At 36.9% G+C, this 18,381-nt stretch overlaps 1 protein-coding gene across 3 annotated transcripts in view; it reads right to left on the bottom strand.

The window, feature by feature from the left end:
- Nucleotides 1-4,136: 4,136 nt before the first annotated feature.
- TIPARP (TCDD inducible poly(ADP-ribose) polymerase) overlaps nt 4,137-18,381 on the bottom strand; it is a 32,330-nt gene continuing 18,085 nt past the window's right edge. For all 3 annotated transcript variants that reach the window (XM_002814218.6, XM_054552886.2, XM_009239455.3), the window contains exons 3-6: nt 16,705-16,873; nt 14,883-15,043; nt 7,208-7,486; nt 4,137-6,227 (exon numbers count right to left, since the gene is read on the bottom strand). In XM_002814218.6, coding sequence (XP_002814264.2) covers nt 5,780-6,227; nt 7,208-7,486; nt 14,883-15,043; nt 16,705-16,873 — 1,057 coding nt within the window. In that variant the 3' untranslated portion in view covers nt 4,137-5,779. The remainder of the gene's footprint in view (nt 6,228-7,207; nt 7,487-14,882; nt 15,044-16,704; nt 16,874-18,381) is intronic.

Raw genomic sequence — 18,381 nt, 5'->3', positions numbered from 1 at the left:
TTCTCCAATATCATTACTATTATTTTTACTATTTGTATTAGTTTTCTATTGCAGCTATTACAAATTACAACTTAACAACTTTAAACAACACAAATTTATACTTACAGTTCTGGAGGTCAGGGTCCCAAAATCAAGGTGTTGGCAGGGCTGCATTCATTCTAGAAGCTCTAGGGGAGAAGGTGTTTTCTTACGTTTTCTAGCTCCTAAAGGCCATCTGCATTCATTGGCTCATGGTCTCAGCCTCCCTCTTCAAAGCCAGCAGTGCAGAGCATCTTTCCATCTCTGACTTGTCTCCTTATAAGGACCCTTGTGATTACACTAGGCCCACTAGAAGATAACCTATCTTGGGAGTCAGGATTCCTAATCAGTAGTGCTTTTTTTGCCATATAAGGTTACATATTGACAGGTTCTTGGGATTAGGACTTGGACACTTTTGTGGGCCATTATTCAGCCTACCACAGTACTTACTATTCCTTCTGCTGCTGCTACTACTGCTATTCTTACTACCACTCATTAAAATTTGATTGTATATCAAGAGCCAGGCACTCTTCTGCTTTACATTCTTTATCTCAGCCAACAAGCCACATATTCAAATTGTGCAAATAACTTTCTTGGGCAGGCTGTGACTAAGCCATTGCTTTCTGATAAGTAAATGACACTAATTTATCACAAAATTGAATTCCCCTAACAATGACTCACAAAATCTGCATTCCCACTCCTGTCTAGCACTGACTTGTATGTGCCTATGTTATTAATAATTATAAATAAGACTGCAAACTTGTAGCTTAGAAAAATATAGTCATAAATCTATAGTAATGGATAGAAACTGGCATTTAGAAATCCAGCTACATTTAGGAGTGGTTGGAACTAATGCTTATAGATACTGGGTTCAATTAGCTTAGACCACTGAGACTAATGCTAATTAGATTCATGATTGCTACTTCTATAGGGAATAGTTAATTACACCCAGTTTAGAAACTATGACTTAAATTCTTATCCAAAATACTATAAAATGCACGACCTTCAAGTGAGACCTTTGACAAAAAAGTGTAGGTTAATGCCCCAAATCTATCACTGCTGTTGAAAAAACAATTTATAAACTGATGGTTGCACAAGAATTTCTTACTCTTATTGAAGAGTACTATATTATCATGTAGTTGTGTAGCACCTGTTTAGTGTACTCTTGCCACTCAAATCTGTTAAATAAGATCCTTAATATACCGTGATACACTTTGAAGAGCAGCTCTGATGTATCTAACATGAGGCCTACTAAATGGACAATTCGGCACCTAAGACTTGCTAAGCATTAGAAGGGTTAGAGGCTCTTGAACTGGGTTGAACCTATTAGCTATCTGATTTAAGGCTATTTTAAGATTGGATATAATTAAGGACATGCACCTAGTTAAAAAAGGAAATTATTTAAACATGAATATAGAAATAGTCTAGCCCAGTGGTTCTAGCCTGTTAACTATGAACACCAGCAGCATATGGGAATTATCATAAGGAACCATTAATCCATTTAAGCATCATATATGTCTATAGACTAAGTATATCACACATATCAAATGTAGATATATACATTTGTGACGAGTAATCCAAGTTTGATAAAAAAAAAATCATTGAATTCTTGGTAGCTTTTGGTCATTCTGCATTTTATAAATCATTAGGTAATTAAGAATTACTATGATAATCGATGAAATTGACATATTTAAAATGGCTGGGCACTGCTCCTCTAGCTTGAAGAATTTGGCAAGTGTTCATGAAACACTTCTACCACACAAACGCTTCCATTCATGTAAGATTAAAGCTTCAAAAGAGCTGCCATCTGACAGTTCTATACAGGAGTTAAGTCTTCCAAAAGATACGTCAAGAAGTGAGTTAAGCAATAAAATAAGACCAACTAATTAATGCTAATGAAATCTTTCAATAGCATCTTTTTCTTTCTATAATGATAGCTTACAAGTAAGATTAGAAAGTTAAAGAAGGTAAAAAGCACTGTTTAATTTCTTTAACTTGGCTGTAATAAGGGTACTTAAATCAATAAACTAGATGGGACTGTTTTTAAAACTATCTTTTAATGGAAAATGTATCTGGCTTTTAATTTGTAAGTACATGCTATAAGTTGTTTGTATAGCACTTTACAAAAAATTTTTGCATTGTACTGTTTTAAAGTTAGATAGTCTCATCATTTATAGTCATTTAAAGAAGTCAAAGACAAGAAAGATGAGAAAACTAACCATGTGGTAAGGTTAAGTGATCTGTTCAAGGCTGTATAGTTTAGTTACAATAGAAGAGCTTATTTTTTTAAAACCACATGGTAATAGCAACAACATACGTGGTATGGATTAGAGTCCAGAAAAGTACAATGTAGGATTTTCTAAAATGTGTTTTGACTGTTAGATTCAAACTAAGGAAATCTAGAAACAGCTTGCAGTAATCTTACTTCCCTTAAAGGAAGAAAAAACCTCTCTTTAAACGGACAGTATGGTATTGGATTTCTATTGTCATTTTCAGACCTTATATAATAAAAATTCTTTACAAGTATTTCAGGCCCTAGTGACTGTTTTTATAACCAACTAATGGTTTACTAAAACAAACAGGTTTGTAACAAGGTGCAGAGATGGGTATTAGATTCATAACACCAAGGATCCAATATTTATAAAATTTGCACACATACAAAAATCTTCCTGTCTATAGGACTGTATGACTCTGGAATCTCAGGGAGTTTGTAGACTCTCTTTTCCTGGAAATCTTAACCATAGTTTAAGAGCAAGTTCCAGCTTCTTGAAATGGTGTAAATTACAGCTGTGCTGGGTAGAAGTTACTGAATGCCTTTTAGTATGTTTTAAATCCATAGAACCATTACAAAATTTAGACTGACTCAGTAGTTATTACTTAGTTAAAACAACATACAATACTATTACAGGGATATAAAAATCATTACACTGGGGCTAAAAGCACTGTTAGAAATGCTTATGTATACTAATCAGATGACTTTTCTAGCTGGCTGAAATCTAAGGGGCTTTGAGAGCTGATGAGACTTCTACAATTCCATTCCCCCACTTTTTTTTCTTGAGGCAGTTTCACTCTGTTGCCCAGGCTGGAAGTGCAGTGGCGCAATCTCGGCTCACTGCACCTCTGCATCTGGGCTCAAGTAGCTGGGACCACAGGCACACATAACTGCACCTGGCTAATTTCTCTATTTTTGTAGAGACGGGGTTTCGCCATGCTGCCCAGGCTGGTTTCAAACTCCTGAGCTCAAGCAATCCGCCAGCCTTAGCCTCCGAAAGTGATGGGATTATAGGCATGAACCACCACGCCTGGCCATAGAAATCCTTTTTATATTTACTTCACACCCAGTGAAGGGGACAACCTGCTTATGTTTTTCTCTGCAGCTGTCTGCTGATACAGGTTGAGTTTCCCTTATGGGAAACACCTGGGACTAGAAGTGTTTCGGATTTCAGGTTTTTAGGTATTTGTGTATTTCCCAGTTGAACATTCCTAATCTGAAAATCCAGAATCTGATATGTTCCAATGAGCATTTTCTTTATCATGTTGATGCTCAAAAAGTTTTGGAGGCCAGGTGCAGTGGCTCACACCTGTAATCCCAGCACTTTGGGAGGCCAAGGCGGGCAGATCACCTGAGGTCAGGAGTTTGAGACCAGCCTGGCCAACATGATGAAACCCTGTCTCTATTAAAAATAATAATAAAAAAAAATCAGCCAGGCATAGAGGCGGTCGCCTTAATCCCAGCTACTCAGGAGGCTGAGGCAGGAGAATCGCTTGAACCTGGGAGGTGGAGGTTGCAGTGAGCCAAGATCGCACCACTGCACTCCAGCCTGGCGACAGAGCGAGACTCTGTCTCAAAAAAAAAAAAAAAAAAAAAAAAAACTTGTCCATTTCCTCCAAGTATTACCTGCAAAATAAAATATTGACTCTTCTCTTGTAAATGATAGTGGACTGCTGGATAATGTACTTTCTGTAGATTCACACTGCAGAAAAGTTTAAGCAGCAAGTTCTGGTTAGGTCTGTTCATTCAGTCACTCAATCATACATTTAACCAACCAATCAACATTCACAGATCACCAACTATGTATTAATCCAGTAATCTTAAATGGAACCAAAACAACAACAAATTTTAAAGAATTCCCATAAGTTTTATTTTTGCTTAGTTTTATTAAAAAAATAAATATGTCATAAAGCTTTCTTTTTCCTTAGGGAGAAAAAAAGGAACAAGTCTCATAAAACCAAATAAGCAATGGTAAGGTGTCTTAACTTGAAAAAGATTAGGAGTCACTGGTTTACAAGTTATAATTGAATGAAAGAACTGTAACAGCCACAGTTGGCCATTTCATGCCAATGGCAGCAAACAACAGGATTAACTAGGGCAAAATAAATAACTGTGTGGAAGCCCTGATAAGTGCTTAATAAACAGACTGATTCACTGAGACATCAGTATAGATATATCTTGCTTAAACAACACAGAAGTTCCTGAAAAGTTTTGTGTAAATGATATAACCACAAACATTACCAGGAGAGCTTGGTATCTGAAAGAATTCCATGGTGAATTCTTTTGTGAACAACTACTTTCACTTTTGTAAATCCACATATTTGCTTTTTATAAGGAGTTTACCTAGTTGCTACCTCTCTGAACTGAGGAAACAGCATATTCACCAAACGTTGTGCTCCAGCTGGACCACTGGCACAATTTCCAAGTTTGTGTTTCCATTAAGTAAGTAGTGTAAGTAAGGTACAGAGTCAGCCAGGGAACCCAGCTGTATCTGACAAAGCAGGTGTAGGAGTGGGACTGCCATCTACCAATAATTCCAGCAAATACTTTTGCTAATATACTTTGTGCAAAACACAGTAATAACCTTATCAATTTGGCTATAGATGTACTTCCTTTTTCTAAAACTTTCAGTCACAAGCTAGGTCTGGAACCCGAAAAGAAAGTAATACTTCTAACCCTCAAGACTGCCTTTAACCAAATTAGCTGCCCAACTCCTTCAAATTGGAATGGATGATAATGAAAGAGACTGAGTTTTCCAAAGCTGAAGTTTAACAACACAAAAATCACATTTCATATCACTAATTAGTGAAAAGTTTTGCTGGTGACAAAAATTTTTCAAATGGTTGTTTTTTGTTGTTGTTGTTTTAACTTCCTCTAAATAGAACTCTGAATTCTGGGGCAAACTCTACAGAAGTTAAAGTCACTGATGTTCTCTGGTTGGCTGATATATTTTAGTACTGCTGATAGAAATAAAAATTTCTTTCTACCCACCAGAATTTCATGAACTTATACTATACCAAAGCAGTGATGCTTTGGACAGGGAATATGCATGGTAGTACTAGTTCCAGTAAGTTTTATCAAATGTAAATAAATAAATAGAATCCTCACATTGCTCACAGCCTCCATTCCATTTGGTCAAACTTCTACCAGGCCCAAGCCACATTTAAATTAGGCTGTTCAGTTTTTTAATTTAATGCTCCTAATAACATTGCTGTCTATATGTACAAGTGTGAATGAAAAGAGTGTGTAATCTGTAGTCTTTTCCACACTGAGTACACTAACAATTAGTAAATAATTAAAGAGTAAGTGGTCATTTTAAAACTTGTATTTTTTTTTTTTAAAAAAGCATTTTCTAGCACTTTAAAAAATGGGTCTGAAAAGTGCCCTATTAATGTCCAATGCTGTTCCCCACCCAGTCCCACCCATTCAAAACCTGCTACAAATGCTGGATTGAGTTCATATCAAATAATTTAGCAGTACCAAGATTTTTCAAATGGAAACAGTGTTACTGACTTCTTCATACTGGATAACAAAATAAGGGTAACTCTGGTCATCATTAAAAATGACAAAAATCTGAGGCTCAAAGAAATTATCCACACAAGAGTCATAAAGGTCACTGGTAACACTGCCAGGATTGACTGGTGGGGGCCTTCTCATGCCATGACTGCCCATTGTGTATCTGCCCGTCAGCACTTTGGCCAGAAACATGAAGTGGACTCCTTTGGAGGACTTCTTAGAAAAGTTATGAGAGTAGCTTGCCTTCTTTGCAAAATAACTGCCTTGTCCAAACATTGTAGCATGCTTTCCACAGACTCGAGGATCAAAGTTGTGTTTGCAGATTCCATCTACCACATCCTGGGATGTTCCATGAAATAAATGTCTCTCATTTATTATCCTGTCACGGCCAAACATTTTCCTGTTCATATATTCCTTTTTCCTAATGGAAAGAACAGACAGGGAATTCAGAAGGATGAAATACAGGTCAATTTAACAGGCATGATGTAGTCATAAACTTCTCTTTATGGTTTTAATGAGGAGTTACCAAGGGCAAAATGCCATCAAAGATCCTATTAAAAGTTGAAACTTATCTTTCCACTGTAGAAAAGGCCTTTTCCTTCTTTCTCCACCAATCATTCACTTGCTTTCTCTTTCATCTTAAATCTATTAAGAGTTCTCCTATGTTTTCCTTCCTCAGGATGCCCTCCTTGCCTAATTCCTTCAATCTGAGGGTCTCTTAGATTCTGAGATTCCTGATATCTAAATGTATTCCCTCCGTTTGTCCTACATTAGTTTGTTGACTTCAGAGGCACCACAGTAAAGGGATTAAGAGCAAGGCCTCTGGTGCCAGACTGCCTGGGTTCAAATTCCAGCACCATATCATAATAGCCGCATGACCTGCAGCAAAGTAAGCTTTCTGTGACTCAGTTTCTTCTTCTCTGTAGGATATAAATTGTAATAATCCTACTTATGTCTGTTATGAGGATTACATGTCAGTTAATAGAAAATATGAACATAAATTCTGTGCAAATGTTTACTATTATGTTCCTCATTTGACACTGGCTACAATAAAGCTCTCTTGATTCTTGAACTTTTCTCTTTTTTTTTTGAGATGGAGTCTGGCTCTGTCAACCCAGGCTGGAGTGCAGTGGCGCGATCTCGGCTCACTGCAAGCTCCGCCTCCCAGGTTCACGCCATTCTCCTGCCTCAGCCTCCCGAGTAGCTGGGACTACAGGCGCCCGCCACCACGCCCGGCTAATTTTTTCTATTTTTAGTAGAGATGGGGTTTCACCGTGTTAGCTAGGATGGTCTCGATCTCCTGACCTTGTGATCTGCCCGCCTTGGCCTCCCAAAGTGCTGGGATTACAGGCTTAAGCCACCGCGCCCGGCCGTCTTGAACTTTTCATACATCTGACTCACCTTTTATATTTCTCCCAAAGAAACTGGTTTTGGACTCTCAATATCTGCAAAATTCTGTATTTAAACTCAGGCACAGTCTTATGAAAAAGATTGTAAATGATTCGATAACTTTTGTCCTCTGCAGAAACAGGCACTTGGATGAAGTCCTGAGATGGATGCATATAAACCCAAGTTTCAGGGTAAAAGTTTGCTGAAGTGACCCCATCTGGGCAGATGATTTGTGATGATGAAGTTGCTTCAAGAGGTGGAGGAGCTTGTGTGGGAACCCCACCAAGTGTCCTAAAATGGAGAGGAAGAAACATCAATGTAAAACATTAAGAAATAAGTACACCTCACATTATAGTGCTCTATATCAGTGTCTACTTAATATTATAATCTGTATAGCTTAAGTACTTATTTAAAAAGTAAAAAATGCTATCTATTTAATTAAAAAAAAAGTCTTGGAGCAAACATTGCCTGTACATGAATAACCTATTATTAGCCTTCTCTGGGCCTCCTTCCTGTGGAGAAAACTCTGGAATGTATAGCTACAAGGCAAACAAGCAAGAGCCAATTCACAAATACCTTTACTTTTGAATCCTAGACTCCTCTTTATTACCTATAGCTAAAGAAACTTTGTTATATGTTTTCTTCCAAATGTGCTGATACTAAGCAGAAAAGATTTCATTACTAAAGGATGTGTGGGTGGGAGACAAAGTAAGGCATGCAGCAAGGAGGGAGCTTATAGGGAGAAAAAAAAGCTACTTTAATTTCTGTATAAAAACAAACAAAAATCATGGAGCAGGACCTGAATGCTAATATTTGACATTTGCTTCATTTTCTAAGATCACATATAGAAACAAAACCACCAATACTATTCAACTTTTATAGCTTTGAGTGTGCTTAAGATGGAGCTAATTACTATAAACTCTAGATACCAGAATGCATATCCGTGAGCCTTTAAATTCATGTCTGTTACTTTGAACAATGATTTTAGATAAGCAGCAGCTTTGGTAAGTTACTTATTCCTGCCTAGTTAAATGCTTAAATTTAAATCATATTTCTTGGCCATTTCAAAATGGAGAAAAAGAGAAGAAGTGGAGAGCAAGGAAATCCTGACCCTGAGACCTAGTTCAGGGCCAGGTGCTATAACACTCATTGGCACATACTGGTCACAAGGAAGTAATAATGTGTGCCAAAATGGATTAGGAAACTGAAATTTTCATAAGAGCTTTGTGACACAGAGACTACAACTTTGTGTGTCTCATCTCCAAAGAGCATAGCTGACCATCTCTCTCATCATAATCATAACCAATTAATACTATGTGCCAGCCATTTTACATACAATATCACTAATTGTCACAATAACCCTGTAAGATGACTTGGTTATTCCCACTTTTCAAATGAAGAAACTGAGGTTTGGAGAGATTAAATAATTTGCCCGAGTATAGCTAGCAAAGAGCAAAGACAGAATTTGAATCTAGGCCAGACCCATCTAGATAGTTTCTAATCTCATACTCTTTTCAGTTCCATATGTTTCACAATTTATATATATATATTTTTAAAACAAGGCTAGAAAGTGATCGACAGGATACTAGGATTCCAACCTAGTTCTGCCTGACACCACCACCACCACCACAACCACCACCACCACCATCACCACCACCACCACCACCACCACCACCACCGCATTATCATCATCAACACACAGTCTTTTAAGAGATGACTTTCAAGAAGCTAAAAGCAATGGAAGCATGACTGCCGTCTCTAACCCCCGCCTTCTACAAGTGACTGTGCCTTCAATTTAATGTGCCTCAAAGTCTCTTTGTGAGACAGAGTCCTGGATGGATGGGTGGATCCAGGGCTTACTGAATCTGCGAGGTGCTTTTAAGTACAGGGGGAGATTTAAAGTGCTGCTGGTTTCTCCAACCTTCACAACAAAAGGCACAACAGTCCTTGTCCTCTGTAGCATTTTCTCAGAGCCCACACAGATTCCTTTGGATCCTCAGTACTGATACATTTTTCTGGTACAATGGTACATTTTTCACTGCTACACTTTCCTGAAGAGAGGTCTCACTGCTTTAATCAGATTCTCAAATATCTGTAACTCCTTAAAAAGCCATCACTAATCTGGAGGAATGGTGGGGAAGCAAAGAATATAAGCCCCTTATTTTTATTTAATAGCTCCTCCCTCTATCCAGCTTTGCAAAGAAAAGGGTAAGTCCCCAGCCCACTAGGTTTTCTATTATTATCAGAGGTTGAAGTTACCAACACAGGCTTCTGGTTTGAAAGAGAAAGGTAAGAGTCTCTACAAACACTCTCCTCTAGAGGTTTTAGACTGTCAGCCTGTACAGCAAACCTAGCCATGACAACAGAAGAGATTCTGCCCCTTTTCTTTCTGATATCACTACTATGGACCCGTTCCATAAAATGAAATCTTCAAATATAGCTTTTCCTTTTTTGCGGGGGATGGAGGTCTGTTATTACTAACATATGCTTGAAGATGAGCCGAGATAAATAAATCCTATCCATTCTAAGATATTAAACTGGACGATGTATATGGTTAACATCCATTCCAACCCATAGATGCTTACTTGTAACAAGCCAACATCCTAACTTGCCTAAAACATAAAAATGCATATACACATCCTGTCTGATGGGCTTCAACACTCTAGTAGCCATGGGTTAAAAAAATGTTTCAAGCGCAGTTACAAATGTGCCTTTATTTTCTGAGAATGAGTTTGTATTCACTGCATGGGTATTCCAAAGATATACTGCATGTTTCACAGACCGACACCAGCCTTCTCTAGAGAGGTAAAGTCAAAGGGAATTGAGCTTCTACACAAGGATCTCTGAAGAATGAAATTTCAGAATCCAAAGTCACCTTTTATTACTCTCCTTCCTTCCCCTTACCATTTTGAAAGATGTTTACTAAACCAATTTCAGCGATGAAATACAAATTAATTCATTTTATCCTTTTCAGGGGGGATTAAAGAAAACTGTGCCAGGCATTCTCATGACCATGAGGTGACTGCATGGGATAAATGTTCTTTCATCTGAAAGCACTGAACCGCCAAACCCCTGAGCTTTGTTTGCTTATACAGTCTCAGTTCAAGTATTCTAAGATTATTAAAGAATAAACTCCTGTTTATCAGCCCCATTAAAAAGCAGGAGAAACCTTTTAAAAACAGCTGAATTTGTAGAAAATTCATTAATTAAGTCAACTTCCTACCCCACCCCTTCTACTCTTAGACATCTGATTCCCTGAGAATTGTGGCCTCTTTAACACCTATGTTTTTTTTTTTTTTGACCCTTTGCATTTAATAACACTTAAAAACAAAACATCATGCCTGTAACTCCAGCTACTTGGGAGGCTGAGGCAGGAGGACTGCTTGAGGACAGGAGTTCAAGACCAGCCTCAGCAACATAGTGAGACCTTGTCTCTACACCAAAGAAAAAAAAAGAAAACATTAGCTGGGGATGGCAACATCTACCTGTATGTCCCAGCTACTTGGGAGGCTAAAGCAGGAGGATCACTTGAACCCAGGAGTGCGAGGTTACAGTGAGCTATGATGATCATACCACTGCACTCCACCCTGGGCGACAGAGGAAATTCTGTCTCTAAAAAAGTTTTAAAAATTTAACAAAACAAAAACCACGTAAAAAAGAAACTTTTTCCCTGGCTAAGATCATAGCCTCTGGAATCTACTTCTAAAATATGCTTTTTGGAACCAATTCCCCTCATCTTTCTCCCTACTAGGTCCTTCAGCCCCACACTCTAGAGTAGACAGGATCACTGCATTTACCCATCCCACCCTGGTGGACTGGCTATTTCTCTGCTCTTTTCTCACTGAAGTTTATCTGCCTAATATTTCTTTGATTTGCTGATCTCTTACTTTATACTTGATTATCAGTTTTAGAAAGAAAGATTAAAATAGAAAATTTTTAAAAGAAAAAGGAAAATAAAGAGTAACTATTTTTGTTCTCTTGTAAGCCCATATTATGAATATATGACTACCTAGTAGATATTGAGGGTTCTATTCCAGACCACTGCAATAAAGCAAATATCACAGTAAAGTGAGTAATACAATTTTTTAGTATCCCAGTGCATATAAAAGTTATGTTTACACTATACCATAGTCTATTCAGTACATAATAGCATTCGTTCTTTAAAAAAACAATATTTATACGTTAATTTAAAAATACTTCATTGCTAAAAAAATGCTAACAATCATCTGAGCCTTTGGTGAGTCGCAGTAATTTTGCTGGTGGGAGGGTCTTGCCTTCATGATGGCCTGACTGATCAGGGTGGTGATTGCTGAAGGTTGAGGTGGCAGTGGCAATTTATTAAAATAAGACAATGAAATTTGCCACATCAATTGACCCTTCCTTTCATGAAAGATTTCTCTGTTGCATGCAGTACCATCTGAAAGCATTTTACCCGCAGATCTTCTTTCAAAATTGCAGTCAATCCTCCCAAACCTTGTTGTTGCTTTATCAACTAAGTTGATGTAATATTCTAAACCCTTTATTATTTCAAAAATCTTTACAGCATCTTCACCAGTAGATTACATCTCAAGAAACCACTTTCTTTACTCATCTAAAAGAAGCAACTCCTCATGCATCCAAGTTTTATCATGAGATAGTAGCAATTCAGTCACATCTTCAGGCTACACTTCTAATTCTACCTCTCTTGCTATTGCCACCACATCTGCAGTGACTTCCTCCACTGAAGTCTTTAACCCTTCAAAATCATCCATGTGGGCTAAAATAAACTTCTTCCAAATTTCTGTTAATGTTGGTATGTTAAACCCCTCCCATGAATCACAGTGTTCTTAATGGCATCTAAAATGATAAATCCTTCCCAAAAGTTTTCCAATTTACTTTGCCCAGCTCCATTAAAGGAACCACTACGTATGGCAGCTATAGCCTTATAAAATATACTGTTAAAATAGGAGGTCTTGAAAGTCAGAATGACTCCTTGATAAATGGGCTGCAGAATGGATGTTGTATAGCAGGCATGAAAACACTAATCTGTACATCTCCATTAGAGCTCTTGGGTAACCAGGTGCATTGTCAATGAGCAGTAATAGTTTGAAATAAATCTTTTTTTCTTGAGCAGGTCTCAATAGTGGGCTTAAAATATTCAGTAAACCATGCTATAAACAGATGTGCTGTCATCCACACTTTTTCCATTTATAGAGCACAGGCAGAGTAGATTTAGCACAATTCTCAAGGGCCCTAGGCTTCAACTTAAAGTCACCAGTTGCATTAGCCCTTGACAAGATAGCCCCGTCCTTTAAAGCCAAGCATCAACTTCTCTCTACCTATGAAGTCCTAGATGGCATCTTCTTCTAATATAAGTCTGTTTTGTCTACACTGAAAATCTCTTGTTTAGTTTAGCCACCGTCATCAATGATCTCAGCTAGATTTCTGGATAACTTGCTACAGCTTCTACATCAACACTCCCTGCTTCACCTTGTACTTTTATATTACAGAGATGGGCTCTTAAACCTCATGAACTAACCTCTGTTAGGTTTCAACTTTTCTTCTGCAGCTTCCTCACCTCTCTCGGCCTTGAAAGAACTGAAAAAAGTTATGGCCTTGCTCCAAATTAGGCTTTGGCTTAAGGGAATGTCGTAGCTGGTTTGATCTTTTATCCAGATCACTAAAACTTTCTCTCTATTAGCAAGAAGGCTGTTTTACTTTCTTATAATTCCTGTACTTACTAGAGTAGCACTTTTAATTTCCTTCAAGAACTTTTCCTTTGTATTCACAACTTGGCTAATGTTAAGGCACAAGAGGCCTAGCTTTTGGCTTATCTCAGCTTTCGACATGCCTTCCCCACTAAACTTAATCATTTCTGGCTTTTGACTTAAAGTTAGAGATGTGTAACTATTCCTTTCACTTGAACACTTTGCCGTCTTACGTGGGTGCTGTTCTTGGCACCCCAAAACAAATGTAACATAAAGATCACCGGTCAGATCACCGTAACAGATAAAATAATAATGAAACGCCTGAAATATCTGAAGAATACCCAAAGTGTGATTCAGAGACACAAAATGAGCGCATGCTGTTGAAAATATAGCACTAATAGATTTGGCTTGACCTAGTGCTGCCACAGACCTTCGATTTGTAAAAAACACAATTATCGGTGAAGTACAATAAAGCAAAGCACCATAAAACAAGATATGCCTGTATCATGAAGGCATATTTGTGGCATTAATTGTATTGCTGCTTATATTATCTTTATAGTTCATACTTTTACAAAACAAGCCTAAGTTTCCAAAAAAAAAGAGGAGGAGGGCATATTCCATAATTACTTATCATGAGATAAAAACAGATGCATTTTCACCGTTCACTGAAACTTTCCAACAATGCAGAACTTGCATTCTTACCCTCACACAGAAGTTATATCTTGCTTGATTGGCTCAGCATGCCAAGCTGCTGGTCTCACTAATGAGTTCTACTATCTCACCATGAGGACAATATATTCCTAACTACTGGACACTGACACTATCTCCAGCTGTGCTAGTAAAATCACAGAAATGGCATTTTTACTAGTTCTAATTTTTTAAGAAACCTATAAGGTAAAATTTTTCAAACTGGCACTTAGAAGAAAGAACACACTTAACCCAATCCAATATATATTTCTAAGATTAATCTTACTACAAATTTCTTTTGGATACTGATCATTTCAGGGATTTTTATTTGTATTTTGTTTTTACTGTTCCCCTTCCAAACATGGGATTAGAATCATTAAGATTTTGCCATAACAACTTAGAGAAAACAGTTTGAGCTAAAATAAAAACAGGAATATAAAAATGGTATCTTTTCCTCAAAGATCAGCACAAAAAAACCAACTATTACGCTAGACCTCTAAAGTTCATAAAACCAAGTAAACCTATATCATTTCCAAAATCAGTCTCTAAAAATAGCATATCTGACTGGAGTAGATAATGATTTCCCTAGAGATACTAATTTTCAAAGGTGGCCATGCGAATGGTAATGTGCCCCACCTTTTGGTATCTATAAAGATGTGCCACTGGGTTGTCTGGAGACCAAAGGAAGAAACAACTCTTGGCAAAATGGAAGAAAAGCTCACCTACAATTCAGAAGGGTGAGTTCAGTCCTAACCTTACATTAAGAAACTGTATTCTTAGTAAGTATGACAAGTAATTTTAGTGAGTATCACAAGAAGAGGTGGCTTACCTAGCAAATGAGAATGTAAATTATTTGAAAAGGTGAACTTTCCCCATTCAAATTCCCTCAAGTAAAAGGAAAACAAGAAATCACCTTGTAGGACTCTCCTCACTTGCCCTGGCAGTTTGGCTAAGTTGTCCTGTAACATAGAAGGGTCTCATCTTGAAAGTAGTTTCATGGAAGGAAAAAATCTTCCATGAAGGAGGTAAATGCAAGTTCTGTGCCTCATTCCAGACACAATTATATTTAGTTGTGGAAAAATGTTAACTCTAAAAAATCCAATAAGATACTCATTCTTCTAGTCTAACTGGATTTATTGTAGCTTATTTACACCCAACTTGTTGAGGAATTAAAATCCAAAGAATAATTTGGAATTTCACATTCTAGGGGTACTAACCAAGGTAGACTCTTAATTTATTTTTTACCTCTAGTATTCAGGAATGCATTTACATAAAATGAGAGTAAATATTGAGACTTTATACTCGACACTTACTGTAAATATGGAAGCAGTATAAAACAGGAGCGGAAGAGGGGTCTCCTTTTTATCTCTCTCCTGAAGAATGAATTGTGGAGGATGTAGTGGTTATTCCACATCATAAATCGAACCTCTTTCAGACCCCGAGAGTTGGCTTCTTCAATCAATCGAATGACAGACTATGGAGGACAAAACAGAACAAAAAAAAAAAAAAGGAAAGTTAATAATCATGGTTAAAAATGAAAATTAACCAAAGGCAAAAGTTAACCTCACAGGAATTTCAATAAAGTACAGTGAGTCTAAATAACTCCCTTTATATGCTAAGATTTTTTTTCCTTCCAAGTATGTAGGGTGGAAAGATGCTCCCTGTTCATAAAGCATGGATTTCCACCTTACAAAACATGTGGGGCCCAGGGAACTATTTTATTCTATTTTGAGCCTTAATAATATCATAGAGAGTTTTCGTTAATATTTCTTAAGGGAGTTTTCAAAAGAGGAATTAAAGATAGTGATGTTGGCCAGTATCAGTGGCTCACGCCTGTGAGCCACTCCCCACGTTTTGGGAGGCAGAGGAAGGAGGATTGTTTGAGGCCAGTAGTTCCAGACCAGACTGGGCAACATGGCAAGATCCTGTCTCCACAAAAAATAAAAACTAAAAATTAGTTGAGTATGGTGGCATGCACCTGTAGTCCCAGCTATTTGGGAGGCTGAGGCAGGAGCACTGCTTAAGCCCAGGAGTTCGAGATTATAGTGAGCTATGATTGTGCCACTGTACTCCAGCCTGGGCAACAGAGCAAGAGCCTCTCTCTCAAAATAAATAAATAAATAAATAAAATTTGAAAAGGTGGTGGTATATAAAGTTCAAGCTCTAAACCCAAAAAACTTCTCAGAGGAAAAACACAGGATCAGTCTGAGTATTCTGAGAGTACATTTTAAACAGCCTTGTATTCTATTTGGAAGGTAGATAACTAGTGATTACCAAGTATTCTGAGAGTACATTTTAAACAGCCTTGTATTCTCTTTGGAAGGTAGATACTAGTGATTACTTAAGCTTACTTAGTTTAATATTGTGTTTTACAATAATTAACATACTAGGTTTTCTTCTTTTGCTATTGTCTTTAAAAATGAAAGGTAGATAAGTTGTTCCCCCCTTTTGTAATGCTGGAAATGAACTTAAATTGAAAAAGTCACATATTTGGAATGTGAAATTAATCTCTAAAGGCCATTTGAGGGTGTTTGAACGACTCAGAATTGTCATTCAGAAGCAAAGTAAACCATCATCATTTTAAAATCTTGCTTTGAGACTGAAGGGCTATTATCACTGTCTCAGACTAAGGATGCAAGTGCACATAGGAGAAAATTGTAAATAACTGATTTCCCTGACCACAGCTCAATAAACATTTTCAAGTACTTTTTCCACAGACATGAGTGATTGTTTCCATTGGGCTTCTAAAATGCTAAGTGTAACACTTGATCCAATCTCCATAAGCCCGGGAGCCAGATATAATCAAAAGTTATACCAATTCTCATGTCGTGAAAATTACTCCACAGGTGGCAACAGGTCAAAGTATTTCATCTCTATAATGTAAGATTCTGTGGAAAGCATTTTATTTATCTGATAATAGTGGTATGCTATCTTTGGATTTCAAATTAATGGAAAGAAATAAATTTTAAGAAAAAGAGAAAAGTTCTCTTGTATCAATGAGTCAATTTTATATTCATAAGCTGTTTGATTATATGCATAGTTCTGCCTAGTCATTGTTGTAAAGAAAGAATAAAAGAATACAGGAAGAAAAAAAAATTTGAAAAATGTACTTGTCAACAAAGAACCTGTAAATACCTCGGGATACTCTCTCCATCCAAAGTGGTCCCTACAAAAGAATTTCCAGACTGTGTGGTAAATAGAGTTGACATTGCTAGAGGGTGGTGTGGACAGCCTTCGTAGCTGGTCAAATTCAGTTGTTTCATACACGTTCATGGCATTCAAATCTGCCCAAAATTCTTGTCCTCTAAAAAAAAAACAAAAAACAAAAAACAAAAAACCTGTTAATAAATTTGTAAAACAAAAATATCTAAAAATATCATTGGACATTAAAAATATATAGCATAGCCTGTTGTAGAATTTTCAAAACTTGCTTTACTTGGAGTAAAAGCATATTTATTGCTGGTTGTTTCCACAGCATCCATTTCCTACATGCCCTTTCTAATCAAGACCAAAATTTCTAGGCCATGGAGTTATAGTAAGATTGATTTAACCCCACAGCACCACTGGCCTAACCCAATCAAAATAAGCCCACCCTCCACTCTACAGTGGGCTGGCCTCAGCCAATCAGGGAGTCAGTTTTACTATGATGCTATGTAGAAACTAAACATAGACAGAAAATTTCTCTTCAAGCTTGACCTTTTTTTCAGAGGCCATCAGTTTACTTGAGCCAATACAGGAATACACAGTATTGCCTGATCAAAGACAGAATAAAAGAAGGGAAAAATAAAATGAATCCAGATAAAGCCAGTATTAATCCACCCAACATCAATATTATCTTTTATCCTGCGGGTTGAAAAATGCTGACAAAACATGAAGAAAAAAATAGTTTGGATTATTATAAGGTTTAGCTTTGAGAATATTTTGGTCATCTTATTATCTGGTCGACTGCTGCTGAATCATTCCTTTACAAATGTCTCCATACTGTTGGAGGGAAGTCCCACTATATGAATCAGACTCATTTAATAATTTATAAAAGGTAGTCCAATAAAAACATTTGTGTTTCCTCTTTTATGGAACTTCACCTAGAGTTTGAAATATTTGAACCATTATTTCAAATAACTGGCATAATGGTCATTATACTCTTCTCTCTTTTCTTTTTTGTGTATGTTTGAAAGTTACTATAAGAAAATATAAAAAATTAAATATATGATAGCAGCATAGACATTGTAGCATAGTCTACCACAGACTTCTAAATGGATGTCTACAACACAGGAAATACTCTAGATCTACAGGCATTCAGAAAGACTGGTACATGTGAAGTCTAGGTGTTGAGAAAGATTTTCCCAATAATTAACTTATTTCCTTGCTGTAAATTAGGATTTTGAAAAGGATATTAAATTTGATCTGCAGTTGCACCACTGCACTCCAGCCTAGGCAAAAAGAGCAAAACTGTCTTAAAAAAAAATTTGATCTACGGGTTTTGCTAGCTAGCACATTTTCCAAAATCTGCTCTTGGAATACTTGTTTCAAAAACTATTAACAGGTATTCTGTGCACAAAAAATTCTGCAGTCAAATATTTGAAAAACGGATTATATAAATACTTGCCATCCTCTATCCCAATGTTCACAATTTATGAATCAGGTTCTACACTGAAAAAACAATCATGTAACCAACTGATGAAGCCAAAAAGTATGGAACTTACAAAAAGCAGTATACTCCTTTAAAATTCCTAAAGATCTTGCCAATAAACCCCAAACTTCTTGCCTAGTAAGAGTACTAACTAGTTGGATATGGTCTCAAAAACATATAAT

Source organism: Pongo abelii, chromosome 2, assembly GCF_028885655.2.
Source record: "Pongo abelii isolate AG06213 chromosome 2, NHGRI_mPonAbe1-v2.0_pri, whole genome shotgun sequence".
Classification (NCBI taxonomy): domain Eukaryota; kingdom Metazoa; phylum Chordata; class Mammalia; order Primates; family Hominidae; genus Pongo; species Pongo abelii.
This window is presented reverse-complemented; position numbering and strand designations above follow the sequence as displayed.